Source organism: Mesoplodon mirus, assembly GCF_964341445.2.
Source record: "Mesoplodon mirus genome assembly, chromosome: 2".
Taxonomy (NCBI): Eukaryota; Metazoa; Chordata; class Mammalia; order Artiodactyla; family Ziphiidae; genus Mesoplodon; species Mesoplodon mirus.
The window spans coordinates 44,356,501-44,377,459 of record NC_138977.1 but is presented as its reverse complement, the minus strand read 5'-3'; the positions used below and the strand labels follow the sequence as shown (position 1 = coordinate 44,377,459).

Below are 20,959 nucleotides of genomic sequence, written 5' to 3'. Positions count from 1 at the left end.
GGCCGCAACAGTGAGAGGCTCGCCTACCGCAAAAAAAAAAAAAAAAAAAAAAAAAGGAAATTGCTTGTCGGGAAATTATCCACACTGTTTTTCAAATTTATTAACTTACTAAGTTTTCAGAACATTCCTTTCCTAACTGGATATTGAGGTAGCTATCCCAGACTATCCATCTGTCTGTCTGTCTGTCTGTCTGTCCATATGTCACATTAGAAGACGGGGCTTTCTCAGATAATTTGGTCCAGTGGAGTGGTTAAAGATCCGCTTCTTAAGTCCCAGCTCTGTTCTTTTATTTCTGTGTGGTTCCACTAGCTGCAGCAAACCTCGAAACCCATAACAAGCGTAAATAGTGTTCTCTTGTAAAAAGGTCTCTTTTCAGCATGGTAATATACCTTATTAAATTCCAAACATAATAAGTATTGATGGCAAACACATCAGGACCCAGTACAGCTTCTACTGTGATTTAGTTCTCTACAAATGACTTCAGCACTCAGCTCCCAGTGCATTTTGCTAATTACATCATAGATTTCCCTACTGATGAACACAAGCTGAATTAACACAGGAGCACTAATGTACCCTTTCACCATTATTGCTGTACAAGAAGCCGTGGCAGATGCTGGCGGTTAGTTACACAAACATTAGTATTAACGATTGGCCATTTGGAATTCTTGGACTTACTTTTGTACAAAGCCACACAACCAGGCTGTGTTTCCAAAGAACTCAGCTTTCTAATACCCCACGCATCCCCTTTAAAGACAGAATAATCACAATAGCTATCATTGCTATATATATATTATTGGTATGCTAAGTAATGTAAACATAGTATAGTTAAACCTAAAATTTAAGTTTTAAAACAACTTCATTTTACAGAGAAAGTAACTTATTAAAAGTCACCTGGCTAATAATATGTCAATACAATGTCAAAGCTCAGGCTTTCAAACTCCACCTTGTGTCCTGCCCAGAACATCACCGCACTTCTTGAGACTTTCTTTTTAAGAAAAGACTTTACATAAAAACATTTCTCAAGATCTCCATTGTTACTTCCACTTCTAGCAAGATAGTAGAGTATGATAACCCATCATCATCACCTAGAAATGATGGATAAAAGAGATTCAGAGCTATAAGGCACTCATAGCTGACCTCCCAAGAATACAGAGAAATCTCCAAGTGCCAGACACAGAGAAGGAACTGAAAGCCAGTCTGGGCAGGAGCTGATGGCATAGCTTGCCTGAGGGGTTGTGTGTGTCTCAGTAACCTGGGAGCTTGGGATTTAATGCCCGTGCAGAGACAGAAAGTTGGAATTAAGACAACAAGCTCACTAGCACAGAGAGATGGCAAAGAAATTTACCTGTGTTTCTCAGGGCTCAGAGGGAGCAAAAAGAGTCTGCTGAGAATTCAGAAATTCAGGCCTGTTTCTCCTGAAGATCCAAGGTTAAGTTATACTGTGTGCATAGTCTGAGAAACCCAAAGCTGAGGCATTAATATGAAAATTGACCTCAGGCCAATGATACTTCCTGGGTTCCTTGCAGAAACTAGTAGAAACTGCTGTGGAATGTCCACCCTTAACTCCAGACCACACAAGATTCTCACAGATAAAACCACTGCAGATTAACTCAGAATTCAGAATTACAGAACATATGAAGAAACAATCTATAATACCATAACTAAAACAAACAAGAAGATTAAAACCCCAAGGTTTCAAATGAAGGAACAAGCTTACAAAAACTATGAAATAAGCATATTTAAAAAGATTTAAAGACACAAAAGAAGGGATCGAAACTGTAAGGAGATGACAAAATGTTATAAAAATAAAAACAACAGGCAGGTAGATTTTTTAAAAGAAATAATCACCTGAAAATGAAAAATATATTCATTAAAATTGCTTGGCGTGACAAATAGCAGAGAAATAACAATCTGTTTTTCCTCAGGTTTATCAGATTGTTTTAATTGTATGTTTTCTGTGGTGAGGAAAAAATTAACTTTTGTACTATTTAAAAATAAGTACAGAGTCCACAAAGGCATTGAAAAGCATAATCTAATCAAGATTTTATAGAATTCTAAAACAGTCAGTCTAGCTGGGCTATCGTTTATTATAGTTGCGTAACCTTGAGGAAGGCAGGTGGACCCCCTTGAGCCATAAGTTTCTTTGAAAGATGAAGCTAGATAAGTTTTTAACTTTTTATTTTAAAATAATTTTAGACTTACTGAAAAGTTGCAAAAATAGTACAAAGAGCTCTTGAATATCCTTTATCCAGCTTCCTCCATTGTTAACATCTTACATAATCATAGGACAATAATCAATACCAGGAAATTAGCATTGATACAATTCTATTAATTAGTTTACAGACCTTATTCAACTTTGCCATATTTCACCCACTGATTTTAAGCTAGACAATGTTTAAGTCCTTTTCAGCTCTAAAAACCTTTGACTGGTTTGATGTATTACATTCTTTACCTTTGTCTTGAGCATTAAAAGTCAAAAAATTAAATTTCCTAAAGATAGCCCAATATCCCAATATTCCGTTTAAGTATTAAATAGAACAATGCGGAATTAAGTGATTTTTTAAAAGCCATTTCAGCTTGATAAATGCCATGTAAGTAAGCCTGATTGTGACCCTTTCCTACTATAACTCTCTTAATTAACTTCTTCCTATGAACATAATCCTATTTCTGTGTGTTCAGAGCTCCCTACTGGTAATAATCAAATCACATTACCCTTAGGAGCCATTCAAGAGTGAAAAAGGAGGTGGGAATGAGAAGCCCACTTAACGCAAAACTTTTTTTTTTTTTTCATTTTTTGGGCTGCGTTGGGTCTTCATTGCTGCGCGGGCTTTCTCTAGTTGCCGAGAGCGGGGGCTACTCTTCATTGCGGTGCAGGGGCTCCTCATTGTGGTGGCTTCTCTTGTTGCAGAGCACGGGCTCTAGGCGCACAGGCTTCAGTAGTTGCAGTGCACAGCCTCAGTAATTGTGGCATGCGGGCTCTAGAGTGCAGGCTCAGTAGTTGTGGCACGCAGGCTCTAGAGTGCAGGCTCAGTAGTTGTGGCGCACAGGCTTAGTTGCTCCACGGCATGTGGGATCTTCCCGGACCAGGGATCGACCCTGTGTCCCCTGCATTAGCAGGTGGATTCCTAACCACTGTGCCACCAGGGAAATCCTGAGATTCTAATTCTTAATACCTATTACCTTTTCCCATAAAGTTTCTTGGTTAAAATATTGAGTTCAGTGTAAAGGAAATCACTAGTAGATGTTATTTTCTGTTTTTTAAGCCTGGACTGTTTTTTAAACCTGGACTGTTTTTTAAACCTGGATTTTCATATATTTAAAGAGTCATCTCCTTGATTTTGCCATACTATGATAAAAGCAGAGGTGAGGTATTATGCAAAAGCTCTCACCTCGATGGAGTGAACCCTACAAAATATCGGTATATCTCCCTGTCTATTCATGGGCTTGGCACAGAGGTACCTTGTATTCATCATACCCAGTGCTGAACTCTAACTCTTCATCTTTTCTTCTACCAGCTCATCCCATTTGTGGCATCGCTTCCCTACACATCACCCAACCTAATAGGTGATCATCTGATTCTTCCCTCTTTCTTACCCTTTACAGCCACATTTGTCAAGTTCTGTTGCTTCCACTTCCTCAATGATTCTTGTATCTGTTTATGTGTTTCCAATCTTACCTCTGTTGCTTTAGTTCAGGTTCCCATCTCTCATCTGGATTTTACAGCAGACTTATAGTTGACCAAACTGTCCACATAATTGTTAGCCACTATTGTTATCATTTTTATAAAATAAAGTCCAGCCCCTTTAACAGAACTTTCGCATATATTCTGTGTTCTAAATCAGTTCGTGCCATTAACCTACTGAAAATCTCACAGAGGCTCCCAGTTGCTTATGGGGCTGATCTCAAGGGGAAGGAACTGCATCTTACTGATCTTTGAGTCCCCCACCCCAAAGGGCTAACCACAGTAGCTAGCCCTTAACAGGTGTTCACTGACTGTTTACTGAGTTGAAATTAATGGGATTAACCAGCATCCTATGATTGCTGTTACTTTGCATAGTATCGCAATGTTTTTTTTTTTTAATCTGAAAAATAGGTTTATTTCATTAGGACTTGTTAGGAAAATTCTGCTTTGCCTTCCTATTATAAAGCAGAATAGCCAGGAAATTGGCATTTGAATGTTTTCTATTTTTCTACTCTCTACATTTTCACTGTGGAAATCTCCTTTCAGACTATCTTGCAACTACTCACATTCATAAACAGTCCACATCCTGGGAAAGCATGTTTATTAGCAGGATCTTATGAACAGAAGTTGAACCAGGGAGAGATGGGTAATGGAATTGGTGATTTAGGTATAAATGAGAAACACTACAAGAAAGAAACTAGAGTGAGTTGATTCTACACATGATTATTTTAAGAAGAATATTGATGTTTTTCTATTACTTCAGTATTTCATCACTATCCAGGATATTATGTGCATTTTTAACTTGAATTTAGTGCATATAAATATTAGAATGAGTATTCCCTTTGAATAAGAGAGCAAATTTCTCTGGGGTAATCAAAGTGCACTATCAATTGCCTGATATGTCTAGGGCACTAAGATCTGGGTATCATCCTACAGAACATTTAAAAGATGTATGGGGCTTCCCTGCTGGCGCAGTGGTTGAGAGTCCGCCTGCCGATGCAGGGGACACGGGTTCGTGCCCCGGTCCGGGAGGATCCCACATCCCGCGGAGCGGCTGGGCCCGTGAGCCATGGCCCCTGAGCCTGCACGTCCGGAGCCTGTGCTCCGCAATGGGAGAGGCCGCAACAGTGAGAGGCCCGCGTACCACAAAAAAAAAAAAAAAAAAAAAAAGATGTATGCAGCTTCTCTCTCTTTCTTTCTTTCTCTCTCATACACACACATATACACATACATTCTTCTCTCCCTCTTACTATCTGAGTAGTAGAGAGACTTCTTTCAGATTTATCGTTAGATGCATTTTCATGAGAACGTGGCTTCTGTTTTTAGCAGTTCATCCATTCTTCTCCTTGGTCTTCACTTGAAGGCATATTCTCCTTGGGAAATTTTGATTGTTTCTATAACACCTTTGTATTTTCAATCTCACTTTAAGAAAATAGTAGCTTCAGGTTAAGAATAAGCAATAGAAACAGATTGGTGGTGTTGGTGGTGATGTTTAGATTTAGATTTCATTGCTTCAATTCTAATAAAGTTTAGAAAATGAAAGAGGAGAAAACATAATCAGTTATTTACCAAGGTAATTCGTGGTCTGTGAACATAAAATAACCATGACGGGTAACAGAGTTTCATGACCAGGAAAATGAACTTCAGATTCAAATCCCAGCTCCTCCACTTTGGACTTGTGTGACCTCAAACAAGTTATTGAATTTCTCTGAGCATAAAGAACTTTGTCTTTAAAATAGGGATGACAATAGCATCTTCAGAAGGATTAAATAACATAATAAGGATAACCAACATTCTTTTTAAGCACCTGTGAAGTATGTACTATTATTCTCATTTTACCAATGAGGAACAGAGACTTATAATACCTAAGTAAGCTCACCCAGCTTGATGTGGTGGAACTGCGTTTGAACCACTATGTAAAGTGCTTCATGCAGCACCTGTCATATGCATTCAAGTGTTAGCTATTTTTATTTTCATTGTATAGAACTCTTCCAAGGATGATTTTTTCTGAATTTTTTCTAATTTCCCCTTGTGTTTACACCAAAAAATTTCCTGGTTGGAACACATTTTCTGTTCATAGGTAGCTGTGGGTAGAAATGAATCCATTCAATGCCCAGTATTTGCAGTGCTCACGACTCTTTGGGTCTCCTTATATAATTTTAATAGATAAAAGTCAGTAACTTCATACATGAATTGCCCTCGAATGGCTTTTAGCTCTTTTAATTGAAAGACTGGGAGTTTTATGTCTAAAGGTGGATTTTATGATATCTGTTGAATTCTGTGTTAATATCTTGTCCTTCACCTTGGATAAAAATAAAGAAGCACATCATATCTTTTCTGTTAAAAAAAAAAAAAGTGGTAGAAAAGGAGACGAGAGCTCTGATTTACCTTTACTTTTCCCAGGGGTCCTCACTAACTGTGTGGCTTTCCTAGGGGAGGTGGTCCTTGTGTTTAATATGCCTGCAGACAGCCCCGCAGACGAAGGGCAGCACCTTCCTGATGGGAGGACAGCAACTCCCACCAGCACGTTCACCCAGCAAGACATCAACGAAGGCATCGTGTGGTACCGGCACTCAGGGCTCCCAGCCCAGAGCGACTCCTTCCACTTTCAGGTACTCTCTGCTTCCTGAATCTTCTGATGTCTGGATAGTCTGATGAAAACCATCACCCTTATTTATAAACAACTCAGGTTATTTTCTGTGATTGCCTGCAAGTCACATTTGGGAGAAGAAAAAAATATAACTAGTAACATTGAGAAATTTTTTTTTTAATCTGTCAATTCAGCCTTCTGGGTGTCTCTCCAAGCGGAGTCATTCTACAACAAAGAGGTATATAATAGATAATGGCTAAAGTGTTTGGAAAAAAGTGTTTTCAAAATGTTAAAATACCACATGGAGAAAAAAATCTTATTTTCTTTTTTCAAATGTTTTTGGAACACTTACCATCTTATGATAAGGTCATGGACTGAACAGCCAAACCCATTGGGTTCCTGTTTCACTTCTGCCATGTACTAGCTTTGGGAAAATTACTTGGGCAAAATCCTTGTGCTTCAGTTTCCTCATCTGTAAAATAGCATTACTGTAAGGATTTAATGAGTTAATACATATAAAGCATTTAGAATACTGCCTGTTACCGTGTAAGGGTGTGTGACTACCATTTAAGGAGATTGGTCAAATACTAGTGCTGTAGACTGGATGTTTGTGTCCCCACCAAAGTTCATATGTTGAAATCCTACCCCTCCACATGATGGTATATGGAGGTGAAGCCTTTGATTAGAATTAGATGAGGTCATGAGGGTTGTGCCCTCATGAATGGGATTAGCATACTTACAAGAGTCATAAGCATGCTTGCTCCCCCTCTCTGCTGTCTGCCACGGGGAAACAGTGAAAAGTTGGCAGTCCACAACCCAGAAGAGGGCCCTCACTAGAACCCAATCATACTGGCACCTTGATCTCAGACTTCTAGCCTCCAGAGCTGTGCGAAATAAATTTCTATTGTTTATAAGCCACCCAGTCTATGGTATTTTTGTTAGAGTAGCCTGAGCCAACTGAGGCAACCAGACTATAAGGTTGGTTTAATTTATTCTCTCAATAAATTAAAGAACAAGAAATTATTCTGGGCACATTCCCTGACTACTATGAAGTACAATTAGAAATTAATAATAAAAGGGCAAAAAAAATCAAACCATTTGGAATTCCTTAATAATTACTAGTTCTAAAAGGAAATCAAAATGGCAAACTATTAAGAAATATTGATCAGGAGGAAACAACTTATCAGAACTTAAATGACGTGGACAAAGTAATACTCGGAAGAAAATCGATGGCCTTAAGCTCTTATTATTGAACAGAAAAGCATGAAAATTAATGGACTAAATATTCAACTCAAGAATCTGGAGAACCACAGAGAAGCCAAAGAAAAGTGAAAGGAAGGCATTTATAGAGGTAAAAGATGAATTGACTAATTATAAGATGCTAGAATTAGTAAATAAGTACAATACCTGAATCTTTGGAAAGACCCATAAAATTAGACAAACCTCTGTCAAGGATAATTTGGAAATAAATAATGGAACAGAAACACAAAGGAATGAGGAAGTATGAATGAGAAAGAGCATTTAAGCATAGATACAGAAAAGATTTTGGGAAAATATAAAGAAGCCCTCATGGTGATCAGCCAAAGCAACATCACAATCCCTCTAAGTCTGAGCCATTCCCTTTGTCTAGGAATCCAGTAGGGGATAAACTACCACGATAGCTCACCTTGTTAAAATTATCATCCATTCTGCTCCTGATGCCTGGTGTGTACATCTTCATTGTCTGACTAATTTATATTGTGTAAAAAGTGTGCTTCCCCAGAGAGCTAGTTGAAATAAACCTGGCAACAGTTAAAATGAGATTATACTGAGCACACTGAACTGAATGTCCAACGAGTGAGTAAACATTATGTGCCCTTTGCCCAAGTTAATTTTTCAATTTTAGCACCTGGGGACTCAACAGTCCTCAAATAATGAGTCAGAATGGAAGCAAAGACCTCAATCAAAAGAAGTCACCTCAACAAACTAGAATCCTCAGATCTGCCTTTGCCTTCATCAGTATGAAGTACATTATCCGTATGGAGCATTTCCCTGGAAAGTGATTCTCAGCACCTGCTAAAATGATATTTGATTGCTTTTGCAAGCTGGTTACTAAGTGGGTTATTATAAAATAGCAAAAGCTACTGATTTTTGTGAACAAATTCGCTAGAGTTTAAGACTCTAAAAGCATCATTATTAGAAAGTGATTCCCTTTGGAGGGTCTTCACACATTCTGCTCAAAATGTGTTTAGAACTCCTACCTGAAATCTCCTTCAAAATCTGTGGGATATTCTTTAGCATATCCTCAGTAGTGACAGCATATCATCCTTTGGACGTGGATTTTAAAATAAAACCCTATAGCCCAAAGTCATTCAGAATCGTGTCTGGTAAGAAAGAAGAGTAGCAATTATTTTTGGTTAAAACAAGGAGTTATTATGAAGTAACAACCTCAGTTTTCTTACATGATTTGTGAACCCCCTCTGAAGCATTTCAAAAAGTACATTTTGAACACTGACAGCATCTTTACTGCAAGTATGAAACAACTCTCTGGGATCATTTTCTCTTGGATGTGAAGGTTTTGGTGTGTTTGTTTTTAAAATCTCATGGTTTGGTAGGCTTATCTCATATTTTGACGTGAAATGACACAGACACTGTAGCTACGTGCTAAAATAAATGGTTAGCAGCTTTCCCCATTCATCATTTTAGTGTCTCTTAGGATTTTAGACTACTTTAAAAAGATGCCGTTCTAATGATTCTCTCATGTCCCTTCTTTTTTTATTTTCTTTAAAGCAGAAAATGCAATACAATGAGTTGCATGGATTTAATTTCGTTTTAATGTTGATGTGCTGTCATGAGCCATCAATGCAGCCCATCTGTTACTTTGCATCTAAGACTTGGGATTTGTGTAATGCAAGTGGTATTAAAAAATTAGAGCATGGCATAGTGAGAAGAAAACAGGCACATTTTTGGCAGGGGAAGGAGCCCTGGTTTTGGCATATTCAGATCACGTTGACATAGCCTCAGGGGATGTAATTTGAAAAAGACCAACATATTTTACACCCGTGTTTTTGCTAGGGCAGCTAGAACTGAGTCCGTTGCTTGGTAATCTGCTCACCTCTCACTTCCTGCAGAGTTCCATTCCTTTTCTTCAAGAGATAGGAGAACATATCTTCCCCTTTCCTGATTTCCTAAAGCTTCCAACTGGAGTCATTGTGATCAGTAGGAAGGTCACAAACCTGCTGACCTGGTTTTAAATACTGACGCTTGTTGGCTATGTGACCTTGACACCTTAACTTTTTGACCTTCAGTTTCCTCATCTGTAAAAAAGGAGATAATAATATCTACTTGATGGGTATTCAGTAAGAAAACTTTTGAAAAGTAGCTAACACAGTGCCGAGCCCATGATAAATGTTCAGTGAATGATAGCTGTGGTTGTTAATATTATTTATGGTGACACTATAAGATGCCTCCTTGGAAACAAGTTGATATTCTGAGGCTTGAGCTCCAGGCGCCTGATGTGATCAAGGTACAGAGAAGACAGTTTTCCTGGAGGGTGTAACTTTAGAAGACATAGAGAAAGGGCTGCTATTCCTGCCTTTTTCTCAGGATTTACAGAACACTGCCCCCTCTCACATGGAATTAACGCAACTCCACATGGCCACATGGGCCTTAGCAATTCTTCTAACAAGCCTAAGGAGCAGACAACGGAAGGAAGACGAGTTGAAGGGAACAGCGAGGTAGCACTGAGGAGAGGGAGAGGCTGCATGAGAAAAGCATCATTTTTCAGCATTTCTGAAGCAGGAAAAAGTTGATTTTATGACCACTACCCTAGTTGTAAATGTTCTTAATCTTGCCTTGCAGTGATGAGGCTGGGATTTGTCATTTATAATCTAGGTGTAGATATCTGTGCTGGGTAAAGACTAAAGTGAAATAAACATCACGTATATTGATATAATGTGTTGTGTGTGCTCATCATGAGACACTATGTAGCTATCAAAATTATGTTTTCAATAATGTTTAATGGTATAGCAAAATATCATAGTATTGTGTTAAGTAAACATTTAGAATATACAATTGTATATAGTTTCACATATGAATGGAAAAGAGATTAAACTGAAATGCAGCGATATATTAGTAATGACTATTTCTAGGTAGTGAAATTCTAGATGATTCTTATTCCTTATTTATACCTTCCTGCAACTTCACAATTGCCTAAAATGCTTATGTATCATTTTTATAATCAGTAAAAAAATGAATCTTAAAATATGAAGAGCAGAATGAAAATTGTAATACAGGAGCATACAGAATTCAAAGACAGATGGTTCAAAAGGGAAAAAATAAGCACAGGCAAACATATTCTGCCCACCAGAAGCTCACCAGTGTGCTGTGTCTTTGCAGGTGTCCAGTGCCACGGAGGCTCACGCCCATTTGGAGAGCCGCATGTTCAACATCGCCATCTTACCCCAGACTCCAGAAGCACCCAAACGCTCTCCAGAAGCATCTCTCCACATGACCGTGAGTTGGGTGACAGGGCTCATGCTTTCTGCTTGGAGGAGGGGGGTTGATGGGATGTGACGGAATGCTTGGCTCAGAACACAGGCTCTGGGGTCAAAAATACCAGTCCTGTGAAGTCGTTTCTCATTGACTTGAAAGAAGAAACTTAAAATTCCCAGAGTGAAAGGAAGGTTAGAGGGAATCCACTCCAGCCTCCCATCCATTGCTGCTGAGCCCTTTTACAGCATTCCAGACAGTCACAGAACCATTCCTTGAGTACCTGGAAGGAATTTCAGGCTTATATCCATTTAATGATTACTATTTGGTTATAATTATTCAGCCAGTTAGAGTTCCATCTAGCTGGATAAGCTGCTATTCTGTTTTAGAAGTCCTGTTAGTAGTTTCCTTTCTATTATAAAAGTTTCCTGGAGAAAGTGATGTCTGTGCTGACTCCAGAAAGATAAGTAGCAAATATCCAAGTGAAGGTTTGGGAGGCAGGTTGGAAAGAATAGTGGGGTGATGGCAAAGGGCATCACCAGGCATAAAAACAACACATGCAAAGACCCAGAAGGGAGAGGCAATATGATTGTTGGGAAAATTGCGAACAGTTCAGTGAGACTGGAAGATGAGAGAGACTGAAAGGGAGTGGTGAGCCTGTGAGGTTTTGCGAGCTAGATCACAGAGGAGCTTGTACGCTGTGTGGGAAGGAGTGTGGACACATGGAAAGGTTTGGAGCAAGGTGAGAGCTAAATTAGTACATGGCGTTTAGTTCAGACAATTAGCAGTTCCACTGTAATCCTAAATCTATGGGGCATGTAATGCCAGAACCCCTCTTCTAGACACAGCCACAAGCACATTAAGTCCTTGTAAATTAATCATCATGGATCCACATTCTAGTTAGCGTCCACGTAATTACACTCCAAAGTGGTGTAGCACTCCTGAGCTGCAACAAAGACAGCAGGTAGAGTTTTAGAAATTATGGGTCTGGGGCTTGACAGAGACATAAAAGGGGAAGCAAAGTTTTTAATGGATACATGCTATCAGCATTTCCACTGTAAACTGTAATTTAAAGAAATCATAATTCAGGAACACTATAAAGTCTATAATTCATCATTCTGACTGGAGGAGCTTGGACCAGAATTTTCTCTAAAGTGTAAAGAAAAATGTGCATACACATTTCTTGCCTAACGCTAATGTGATGTTATTTTGACTTTAGAGGGAAAAAAAATGGGCCAGGAGCCATGAGGATGGCATCACTCCCACTCTTTTGCTGAGAACCTCTAGAAACCTTTCAACATACTTAACCTTGAGGGTCTCAGGTTGCATGTTTGTAAATTAGGTCTGTCCTGTGTAATTTAGGGTATCACAAAGGTTAGTCTACTGTAAAATGTGATCAGGCTACTCTTTCATTCCTTAAAATATACACAGTTTATATTTCTTTTGACATTAATTAGGGCCATTACTGTAAGACATACATACTGTAAAATGTGACAAAAGCACATTCTCGATTCAATGATTTGGACTCATCTAAGCACATAAGTTTTGTACATATTTGGTAAACACATTGTGAATACATATGCTAAATTCATACATAGTATATTCATATAGATGTTTAAGGGTAGGCGTCTACCTCTCCAATCATTCAGTTATTCAGTCTTGCACACTTTCGGGCCCCTAATTTATGCCAAGTTCTGTGGAAGACATTGGAGATTCAGTGATCATGTAATACAGTCTCTATTAGTCTATTTTAGACTTAGAGTCTAAAAAGGGAGACAAGAAAATAAATAAACAGTGACAATACAGTAATAAATGTCATGACAGAGACATGGCATGGAAGCAGATAGCAGGGCACCTAGTCCAGCAAGGCATAGGAGGGGTCAAGGAAGGCGTCCTCTAGAAGGTGAACCAAGCTGGTTGAAGTGAATATTATCTCTAAATCAGGGCCTCAAACTTCAGCCTGCATTAGGGTCACCTATAGGGCTTGTTAATTCACAGATTGCTGGAGCCCACCCCAGAGTTTTCCAATTCAGTAGGTCTGGTATAGGGCTGATAATTTGAGTTTCTAACAGGTTCCCAGGTGATGCTGTTGCTACTGCTCTGCTCACTGCACTTGCGGACCCTCTTATCTAGATGAGAAATAGGGGGAAGTTCATTCCAGGCAGAGGAGCAGCATTTGAAAAGAAGATGGAGACACAGGAGAACATAACATGTTTGAGGAATGATGGAGAGTTCAGCTGGCTGGAGCATACATCTTTAGGTGAAGAGGAAAGAAGAAATGAGAGATCACGGAGGACCTTAAGATAAGATGAAGGAGATTCCATTTTGTCCAGAAAGGCTGTTAGGGCAAGTAGGATACAGAAGAGAGGTGGCATGCTCAGATTCCCAATTTGAGAAGGTCATTTTGGCTTCAGGGTAGAGAACACCCCAGATGGGGCCAGACAGGGAGCAAGGAGGCCAAGAAATAAGCTACTGAAGTCACCTAGAACAAGAAAGGTTGGTGGCATGAAGGTCATGCAGTGGCAATAAGGATTAAGAGTTGGTGAGATCTTGAAGAGATACTCGTACCCTCATGTTCATTGCAGCATTATTCACAATAGCCAAGAGATGGAAGCAACCTAAATGTCCTTTGACAGATAAGTGGATAAAGAAAATGTGGTATATACAACCACTGAATATTATCCAACCTTTAAAAAAAGGAAATCCTGTCATATGCTACAGTATGAATGAACCTTAAGGATATTGTCCTAAATGAAATAAGCCAGTCACAAAAAGACAGATAATGCAGGATTCCACTTATATGAGCTAGTCAAACTCTTACAAACAGAAAGTAGAACGGTGGTTGCCCCTGTGGGGAATGGGTGGGGTGTGGAGAGAGAAAAGAGGAATTGTTATTCAATAGCGTTTCAGTTTTGCAAGAGGAAAAAAATCTGGAAATCTGTTGTACAACAACGTGCATCTAGTTAACACTACTGTACTGTACACTTAAAAGTGGTTAAGGTGGTAAAAAAAAAAGTTAGGAGGAGATTAGAGATATTTAGAGACAGTGCTCAATTAGATATGGAAGAGGGCGAAGCACCCCAGTTTCTGAGCATACAGAGATGCCATTCATTGAGATGGGGAATGTATGAGGACTTGAGGGGGAGGGGGAGGGGTGGAAGGCATGATGCATTCGGTCTGGGATGTGCTTGTAAAGGGCGTGCGTATTAAGGGCAGGTAGAAGATCAGTAGCTATTCAAGGTGAGTGATAAACCTTTGAGAATCATTAATGGTTGGTAGTGGTTAAATCCTCAGAAATCACTGAGATTCCCCAGGAAGATTGCACAGAATGAGAAGCAATATAATCAAATACCTGCCTAAATGAAAATTTGTTCTGTGGCATTTCTGTAATTCTGTTATTCAGCAAATCTAAGATCCTTTAAATGGGATCTTACGGTTTAGTTTGTAGTGCTCATCAGAATTATAGATATGCATATATATAAGATATGTATACACATATATCATATATATAAACATGTGTGAGATGTGTACATTTAGAATATATATCAAATTTGAGCAAGGGGAACTGAAGACGTGCATATCACAGCATAGATAGTGTCAGATTCTTCAAGTAAGTTAACAGTTTCACATCAACTCCCAGTTCTCCAAGTAATCATCCACTATTTGACTTAGAAGATCCTTAAGGGCAAAATCTTTGATTTATTAATCTTGGTATCTTCCTCAGCATCTAGCACAATGCCTTATATAAAATAGTTGCTTAGTAAATATTTGTTGACTAAGTGAATATTTTCAGGCCTACTTTCACATGGCTAATAATATCTTCTTGTATGACCTTCGAATTCAAACAAATTAATTATATGGGTACACACACACACACACACTTTAAATATCATATTTCCAAGTCCTCTCTTAAAGGGGAAATAAATTCTGTTATCTCTTAATGTGAAAGAAGATGGATTATTTCCTTTTCTAAGTGATTGCGGTCCTCAGGATTGGCTTGCCCAAGGTCACCACTTGAGGAAAAGGCCTTTCTTTCCTGGTTTCATTTGCTTCCAGAGGGATTGCTGTAGCAAGAGTTCTCTTAAAACCATTCTTATTGAGGCTAGCAGGGATCCAGTTAGAACAGCTGATCTTTTTGTGATATGGACTCAAGCCTGGGCCTGCTGTATTTGTTTTATGGCTATGGGTGTCTGTGTCTATGTTTTCTCTTGAGACATTTCAGATACTAGTAGAATTATTATCTGCAGTCTCTGGAAATGTTTTGTTATCCTTGGAATTACTGTTGTGCTTTATCTGAGCCTTTCACACTACTTAGCATTTTCTACCTTAGAGCTATTTATGAGTTTCCCCCACTGAAAAGTGAAATTCCTTGAGGAAAAGGTCTATATCTGATTCATCTTGTATCTTCTACAGCTTTTTGCCTGGTACCTTGCACATAGTAGGTTCTTACTAAAAATTTAGTACATGATTATATGAATTAATTAAATGTGTTGAATACATGGATATATGAATTAATTTTTTTGTCCTAACTAAACCATGTGAGAAGACTGTAGGACCTTCATTTTACTTATCTCATCTCATCATTCATGGGTGTGTGATTTCTCAGGCCCGCCATGGACTTTGCTGCTTTGATCGAATGACAGTCAACATAGGAAATTCTTTTTTTTTAATGGGGGGTGAAATGGTAATGTTGTTTATAAATTCTGACCTGGAAGTTTAAAGATGTTAGTCATGCACACTTTGCTATATCTTAAGTGTTCAAATGTTTGCCTCTCGAAACACAAGCTTTAAATGATACATTAAACAAGATGGACTTAACTGATATTTATAGGACATTCCATCCAAAAACAACAGAATACACATTTTTCTCAAGTGCTCATGGAACATTCTCCAGGATAGATCATATCTTGGATCACAAATCAAGCCTTGGTAAATTTAAGAAAATTGAAATTGTATCAAGTATCTTTTCCAACCACAATGCTATGAGACTAGATATCAATTACAGGAAAAGAGCTGTAAAAAATACAAACACATGGAGGCTAAACAATACACTACTTAATAACGAAGTGATCACTGAAGAAATCAAAGAGGAAATTAAAAAATACCTAGAAACAAATGACAGTGGAGACACGACGACCCAAAACCTATGGGATGCAGCAAAAGCAGTTCTAAGAGGGAAGTTTATAGCAATACAATCCCACCTTAAGAAACAGGAAACATTTCGAGTAAACAACCTAACCTTGCACCTAAAGCAATTAGAGAAAGAAGAACAAAAACATCCCAAAGTTAGCAGAAGGAAAGAAATCATAAAAATCAGATCAGAAATAAATGAAAAAGAAATGAAGGAAACGCTAGCAAAGAACAATAAAACTAAAAGCTGGTTCTTTGAGAAGATAAACAAAATTGATAAACCATTAGCCAGACTCATCAAGAAAAAAAGGGAGAAGACTCAAATCAACAGAATTAGAAATGAAAAAGGAGAAGTAACAACTGACACTGCAGAAATACAAAAGATCATGAGAGATTACTATAAGCAACTCTATGCCAATAAAATGGACAACCTGGAAGAAATGGACAAATTCTTAGAAATGCACAACGTGCCAAGACTGAATCAGGAAGAAATAGAAAATACGAACAGACCAATCACAAGCACTGAAATTGAAACTGTGATAAAAAATCTTCCAACAAACAAAAGCCCAGGACCAGATGGCTTCACAGGCGAATTCTATCAAACATTTAGAGAAGAGCTAACACCTATCCTTCTCAAACTCTTCCAAAATATAGCAGAGGGAGGAACACTCCCAAACTCATTCTACGAGGCCACCATCACCTTGATACCAAAACCAGACAAGGATGTCACAAAGAAAGAAAACTACAGGCCAATATCACTGATGAACATAGATGCAAAAATCCTCAACAAAATACTAGCAAACAGAATCCAACAGCACATTAAAAGGATCATACACCATGATCAAGTAGGGTTTATTACAGGAATGCAAGGATTCTTCAATATACGCAAATCAATCAACGTGATACACCATATTAACAAGTTGAAGGAGAAAAACCATATGATCATCTCAATAGATGCAGAGAAAGCTTTCGACAAAATTCAACACCCATTTATGATAAAAACCCTGCAGAAAGTAGGCATAGAGGGAACTTTCCTCAACATAATAAAGGCCATATATGACAAACCCACAGCCAGCATTGTCCTCAATGGTGAAAAGCTGAAACCATTTCCACTAAGATCAGGAACAAGACAAGGTTGCCCACTCTCACCACTCTTATTCAACCTAGTTTTGGAAGTTTTAGCCACAGCAATCAGAGAAGAAAAGGAAATAAAAGGAATCCAAATCGGAAAAGAAGAAGTAAAGCTGTCACTGTTTGCAGATGACATGATAGTATACATAGAGAATCCTAAAGATGCTACCAGAAAACTACTAGAGCTAATCAATGAATTTGGTAAAGTAGCAGGATACAAAACTAATGCACAGAAATCTCTGGCATTCCTATATACTAATGATGAAAAATCTGAAAGTGAAATCAAGGAAAGACTCCCATTTACCATTGCAACAAAAAGAATAAAATATCTAGGAATAAACCTACCTAAGGAGACAAAAGACCTGTATGCAGAAAATTATAAGGCACTGATGAAAGAAATTAAAGATGATACAAATAGATGGAGAGATGTACCATGTTCTTGGATTGGAAGAATCAACATTGTGAAAATGACTCTACTACCCAAAGCAATCTACAGATTCAATGCAATCCCTATGAAACTACCACTGGCATTTTTCACAGAACTAGAACAAAAAATTTCACAATTTGTATGGAAACACAAAAGACCCCGAATAGCCAAAGCAATCTTGAGAACGAAAAATGGAGCTGGAGGAATCAGGCTCCCTGACTTCAGACTATACTACAAAGCTACAGTAATCAAGACAGTATGGTACTGGCACAAAAACAGAAAGATAGATCAGTGGAACAGGATAGAAAGCCCAGAGTTAAACCCACGGACATATGGTCACCTTATCTTTGATAAAGGAGGCAGGAATGTACAGTGGAGAAAGGACAGTCTGTTCAATAAGTGGTGCTGGGAAAACTGGACAGGGACATGTAAAAGTATGAGATTAGATCACGCCCTAACACCATACACAAAAATAGGCTCAAAATGGATTAAAGACCTAAATGTAAGGCCAGACACTATCAAACTCTTAGAGGAAAACATAGGCAGAACACTCTATGACATAAATCACAGCAAGATCCTTTTTGACCCACCTCCTAGAGAAATGGAAATAAAGCCAAAAATAAACACATGGGACCTAATGAAACTTAAAAGCTTTTGCACAGCAAAGGAAACCATAAACAAGACCAAAAGACAACCCTCAGAATGGGAGAAAATATTTGCAAATGAAGCAACTGACAAAGGATTAATCTCCAAAATTTATAAGCAGCTCATGCAGCTCAATAACAAAAAAACAAACAACCCAATCCAAAAATGGGCAGAAGACCTAAATAGACATTTCTCCACAGAAGATATACAGACTGCCAACAAACACATGAAAGGATGCTCAACATCTTTACTCATTAGAGAAATGCAGATCAAAACTACAATGAGATATCATCTCACACCAGTCAGAATGGCCATCATCAAAAAATCTAGAAACAATAAATGCTGGAGAGGGTGCGGAAAAAAGGGAACACTCTTGCACTGCTGGTGGGAATGTGAATTGGTACAGCCACTATGGAGAACGGTATGGAGGTTCCTTAAAAAACTACAAATAGAGCTACCATATGACCCAGCAATCCCACTACTGGGCATATACCCTGAGAAAACCATAATTCAAAAAGAGACATGTACCAAAATGTTCGTAGCAGCCCTATTTACAATAGCCCGGAGATGGAAACAACCTAAGTGTCCATCATCAGATGAATGGATAAAGAAGATGTGGCACATATATACAATGGAATATTACTCAGCCACAAAAAGAAATGAAATTGAGCTATTTGTAATGAGGTGGATGGACCTAGAGTCTGTCATACAGAGTGAAGTAAGTCAGAAAGAGAAAGACAAATACTGTATGCTGACACATATATATGGAATTTAAGAAAAAAAAATGTCATGAAGAACATAGGGGTAAGACAGGAATAAAGACACAGACCTCCTAGAGAATGGACTTGAGGATATGGGGAGGGGGAAGGGTAAGCTGTGACAAAGTGAAAGAGCGGCATGGACATATATACCCTACCAAACGTAAGGTAGATAGCTAGTGGGAAGCAGCCGCATAGCACAGGGAGATCAGCTCGGTGCTTTGTGACGGCCTGGAGAGGTGGGATAGGGAGGGTGGGAGGGAGACGCAAAAGGGAGGGGATATGGGAACATATGTATATGTATAACTGATTAAATTTATTATAAAGCAAAAAAATAAAAAAAAAATTTTTAAAAATAAATAAAAATTTCAAAAACAAACAAACAAACAAATGTTTGCCTCTCTAATTCTTTAGATGACATTGAAATACAATGAAAAAATATTCTTAAAAAATTATCGATGAAGTTGTTTTTTAAAGTATTTTTATTACTAGCTTAATTTTTTTCATAATAATATTTTTTCATTCATTCAACAAATTTTTATCGAGCACTTCCATGTGCCGTGTGCTCGGTGAGTGGGGTCCATGAACAAACAAAAATTCATGTTCTCATGGAGTTTACATTCTCTTGGGGGAGGGGAATAGACAATAAGTTATAAACAAAATAAATAAACAACTCACATATAGCATGTTAGTGAGAAGTACTATGATAAAACAAAAAGTAGATCAGGGCCAAGAAGATTGGAAGTGTAGCAGGGGAGACTTAGGTTGTAGTTTTAAATAAGGTGGTCAGTGTGGGTTACCTTAAGACAATGACATTTAAAGAAAAACTTGCAGAAGGTAAGAGAGATAGCTGTACAGATACCTGAGGAAAGAGCATTCCAGGCCCAGGGAACCATTCATTTAGAGGTATCAAGGTAGGAGCATGCCTAGATATTCAAGGAACAGCAAGGAAGGCAGTATGGCTGGATCAAAGTAAGTGGAAGCCAGAGGAATCTGCATGAATTCACATGCATGAATTCACAGACGTGCTAAGTGGGCGGATGGAGGTGGAGCAGATTCTGGATCATGTCCGCCTCACAGGCCATTGTAGGGACTTTTGATTCTGAGTAACATGGAGAGCTATTGCAGGATGTTGAGTAGAGGTCTAATGTCCTTTTTAAAGGCATCATGCTGGCTGCTGTGCTGAAATAGACTGTTGGGGGAGGGCAAGAGAGCAGCTGGGAGGCCGTCATGGTAATCCAGGTGAGAGAATGTGGCTCCCAGCAGGATGGTAGCAATGTCATGGGGAGGAGTGGTTGGATTCTGGTTGTATTCAGAGGTAATATGGGTATTACAGAAACCGTTATTCTATAATCTTCCTTTGTTGACAGATAGTTTAATAAAAAAAAGTATCTTCTATAATGATTTCCATTAACTTTAGTCTCTCATTTCTTACTGTTTAATTGATAAATATTGAACATTTCAAATAGCCAATATTAAAACTGATTATACTTTGATATAGCTCAGCCTCAATATTGCTTTCTTCAGAGAATCAAGTCCTCGCCTTTTCTGCTTAGTGTCTATTTCTATTAGTAAAGAAATAGTATCAACAAGTTCTGTAATAAAACATCTGTTTTCTTGGTTAGAACACATTTCCCTTTTCTGTCGTCCTAGGTCCATGATAATTCTTTTTTCTTACCACTTTATTGTTTTAGGGACATCTAAATTTTTGAAAATATCCCATAATACTTTGAGAATTTTCAGATATCCTGATGGTTTTGAGATTAAAAGGTGGCAAACGGTACTGAACAATGTACTCACCCTGCACTTTTTGTCCGTGTATCTGTGCCCACACGTGTACACATTTATAGATGTATGCACACATGCATGGGCTGTAAACACCTTACATAGGGCATATATTTTTCTTTTGTTGTCCTAACCTGTTTTATTTTAGGGTGAGAGACCAGCTGCTATTTTCAATTCTGATTTTCCTTGCTCATTACATTCCAGACCTGAGCAAAGACCTGAAATAGAGTGTTGTCCTAACCTGCAAATGCTGCCTCTCCCAGGACGAGTATGCCTTGGGGACAATTACAAAGCAACTGAAATGTTCAGTCTTTTCATTGGTAAAAGGAAGAACACCACGC

At 38.3% G+C, this 20,959-nt stretch overlaps 1 protein-coding gene across 1 annotated transcript in view; it reads left to right on the top strand.

The window, feature by feature from the left end:
- FRAS1 (Fraser extracellular matrix complex subunit 1) overlaps nt 1-20,959 on the top strand; it is a 471,586-nt gene that overhangs the window by 334,944 nt on the left and 115,683 nt on the right. The window contains exons 31-32 of the mRNA XM_082632535.1: nt 6,116-6,294; nt 10,650-10,766. Of these exons, the coding sequence (XP_082488661.1) occupies nt 6,116-6,294; nt 10,650-10,766 (296 nt within the window). The remainder of the gene's footprint in view (nt 1-6,115; nt 6,295-10,649; nt 10,767-20,959) is intronic.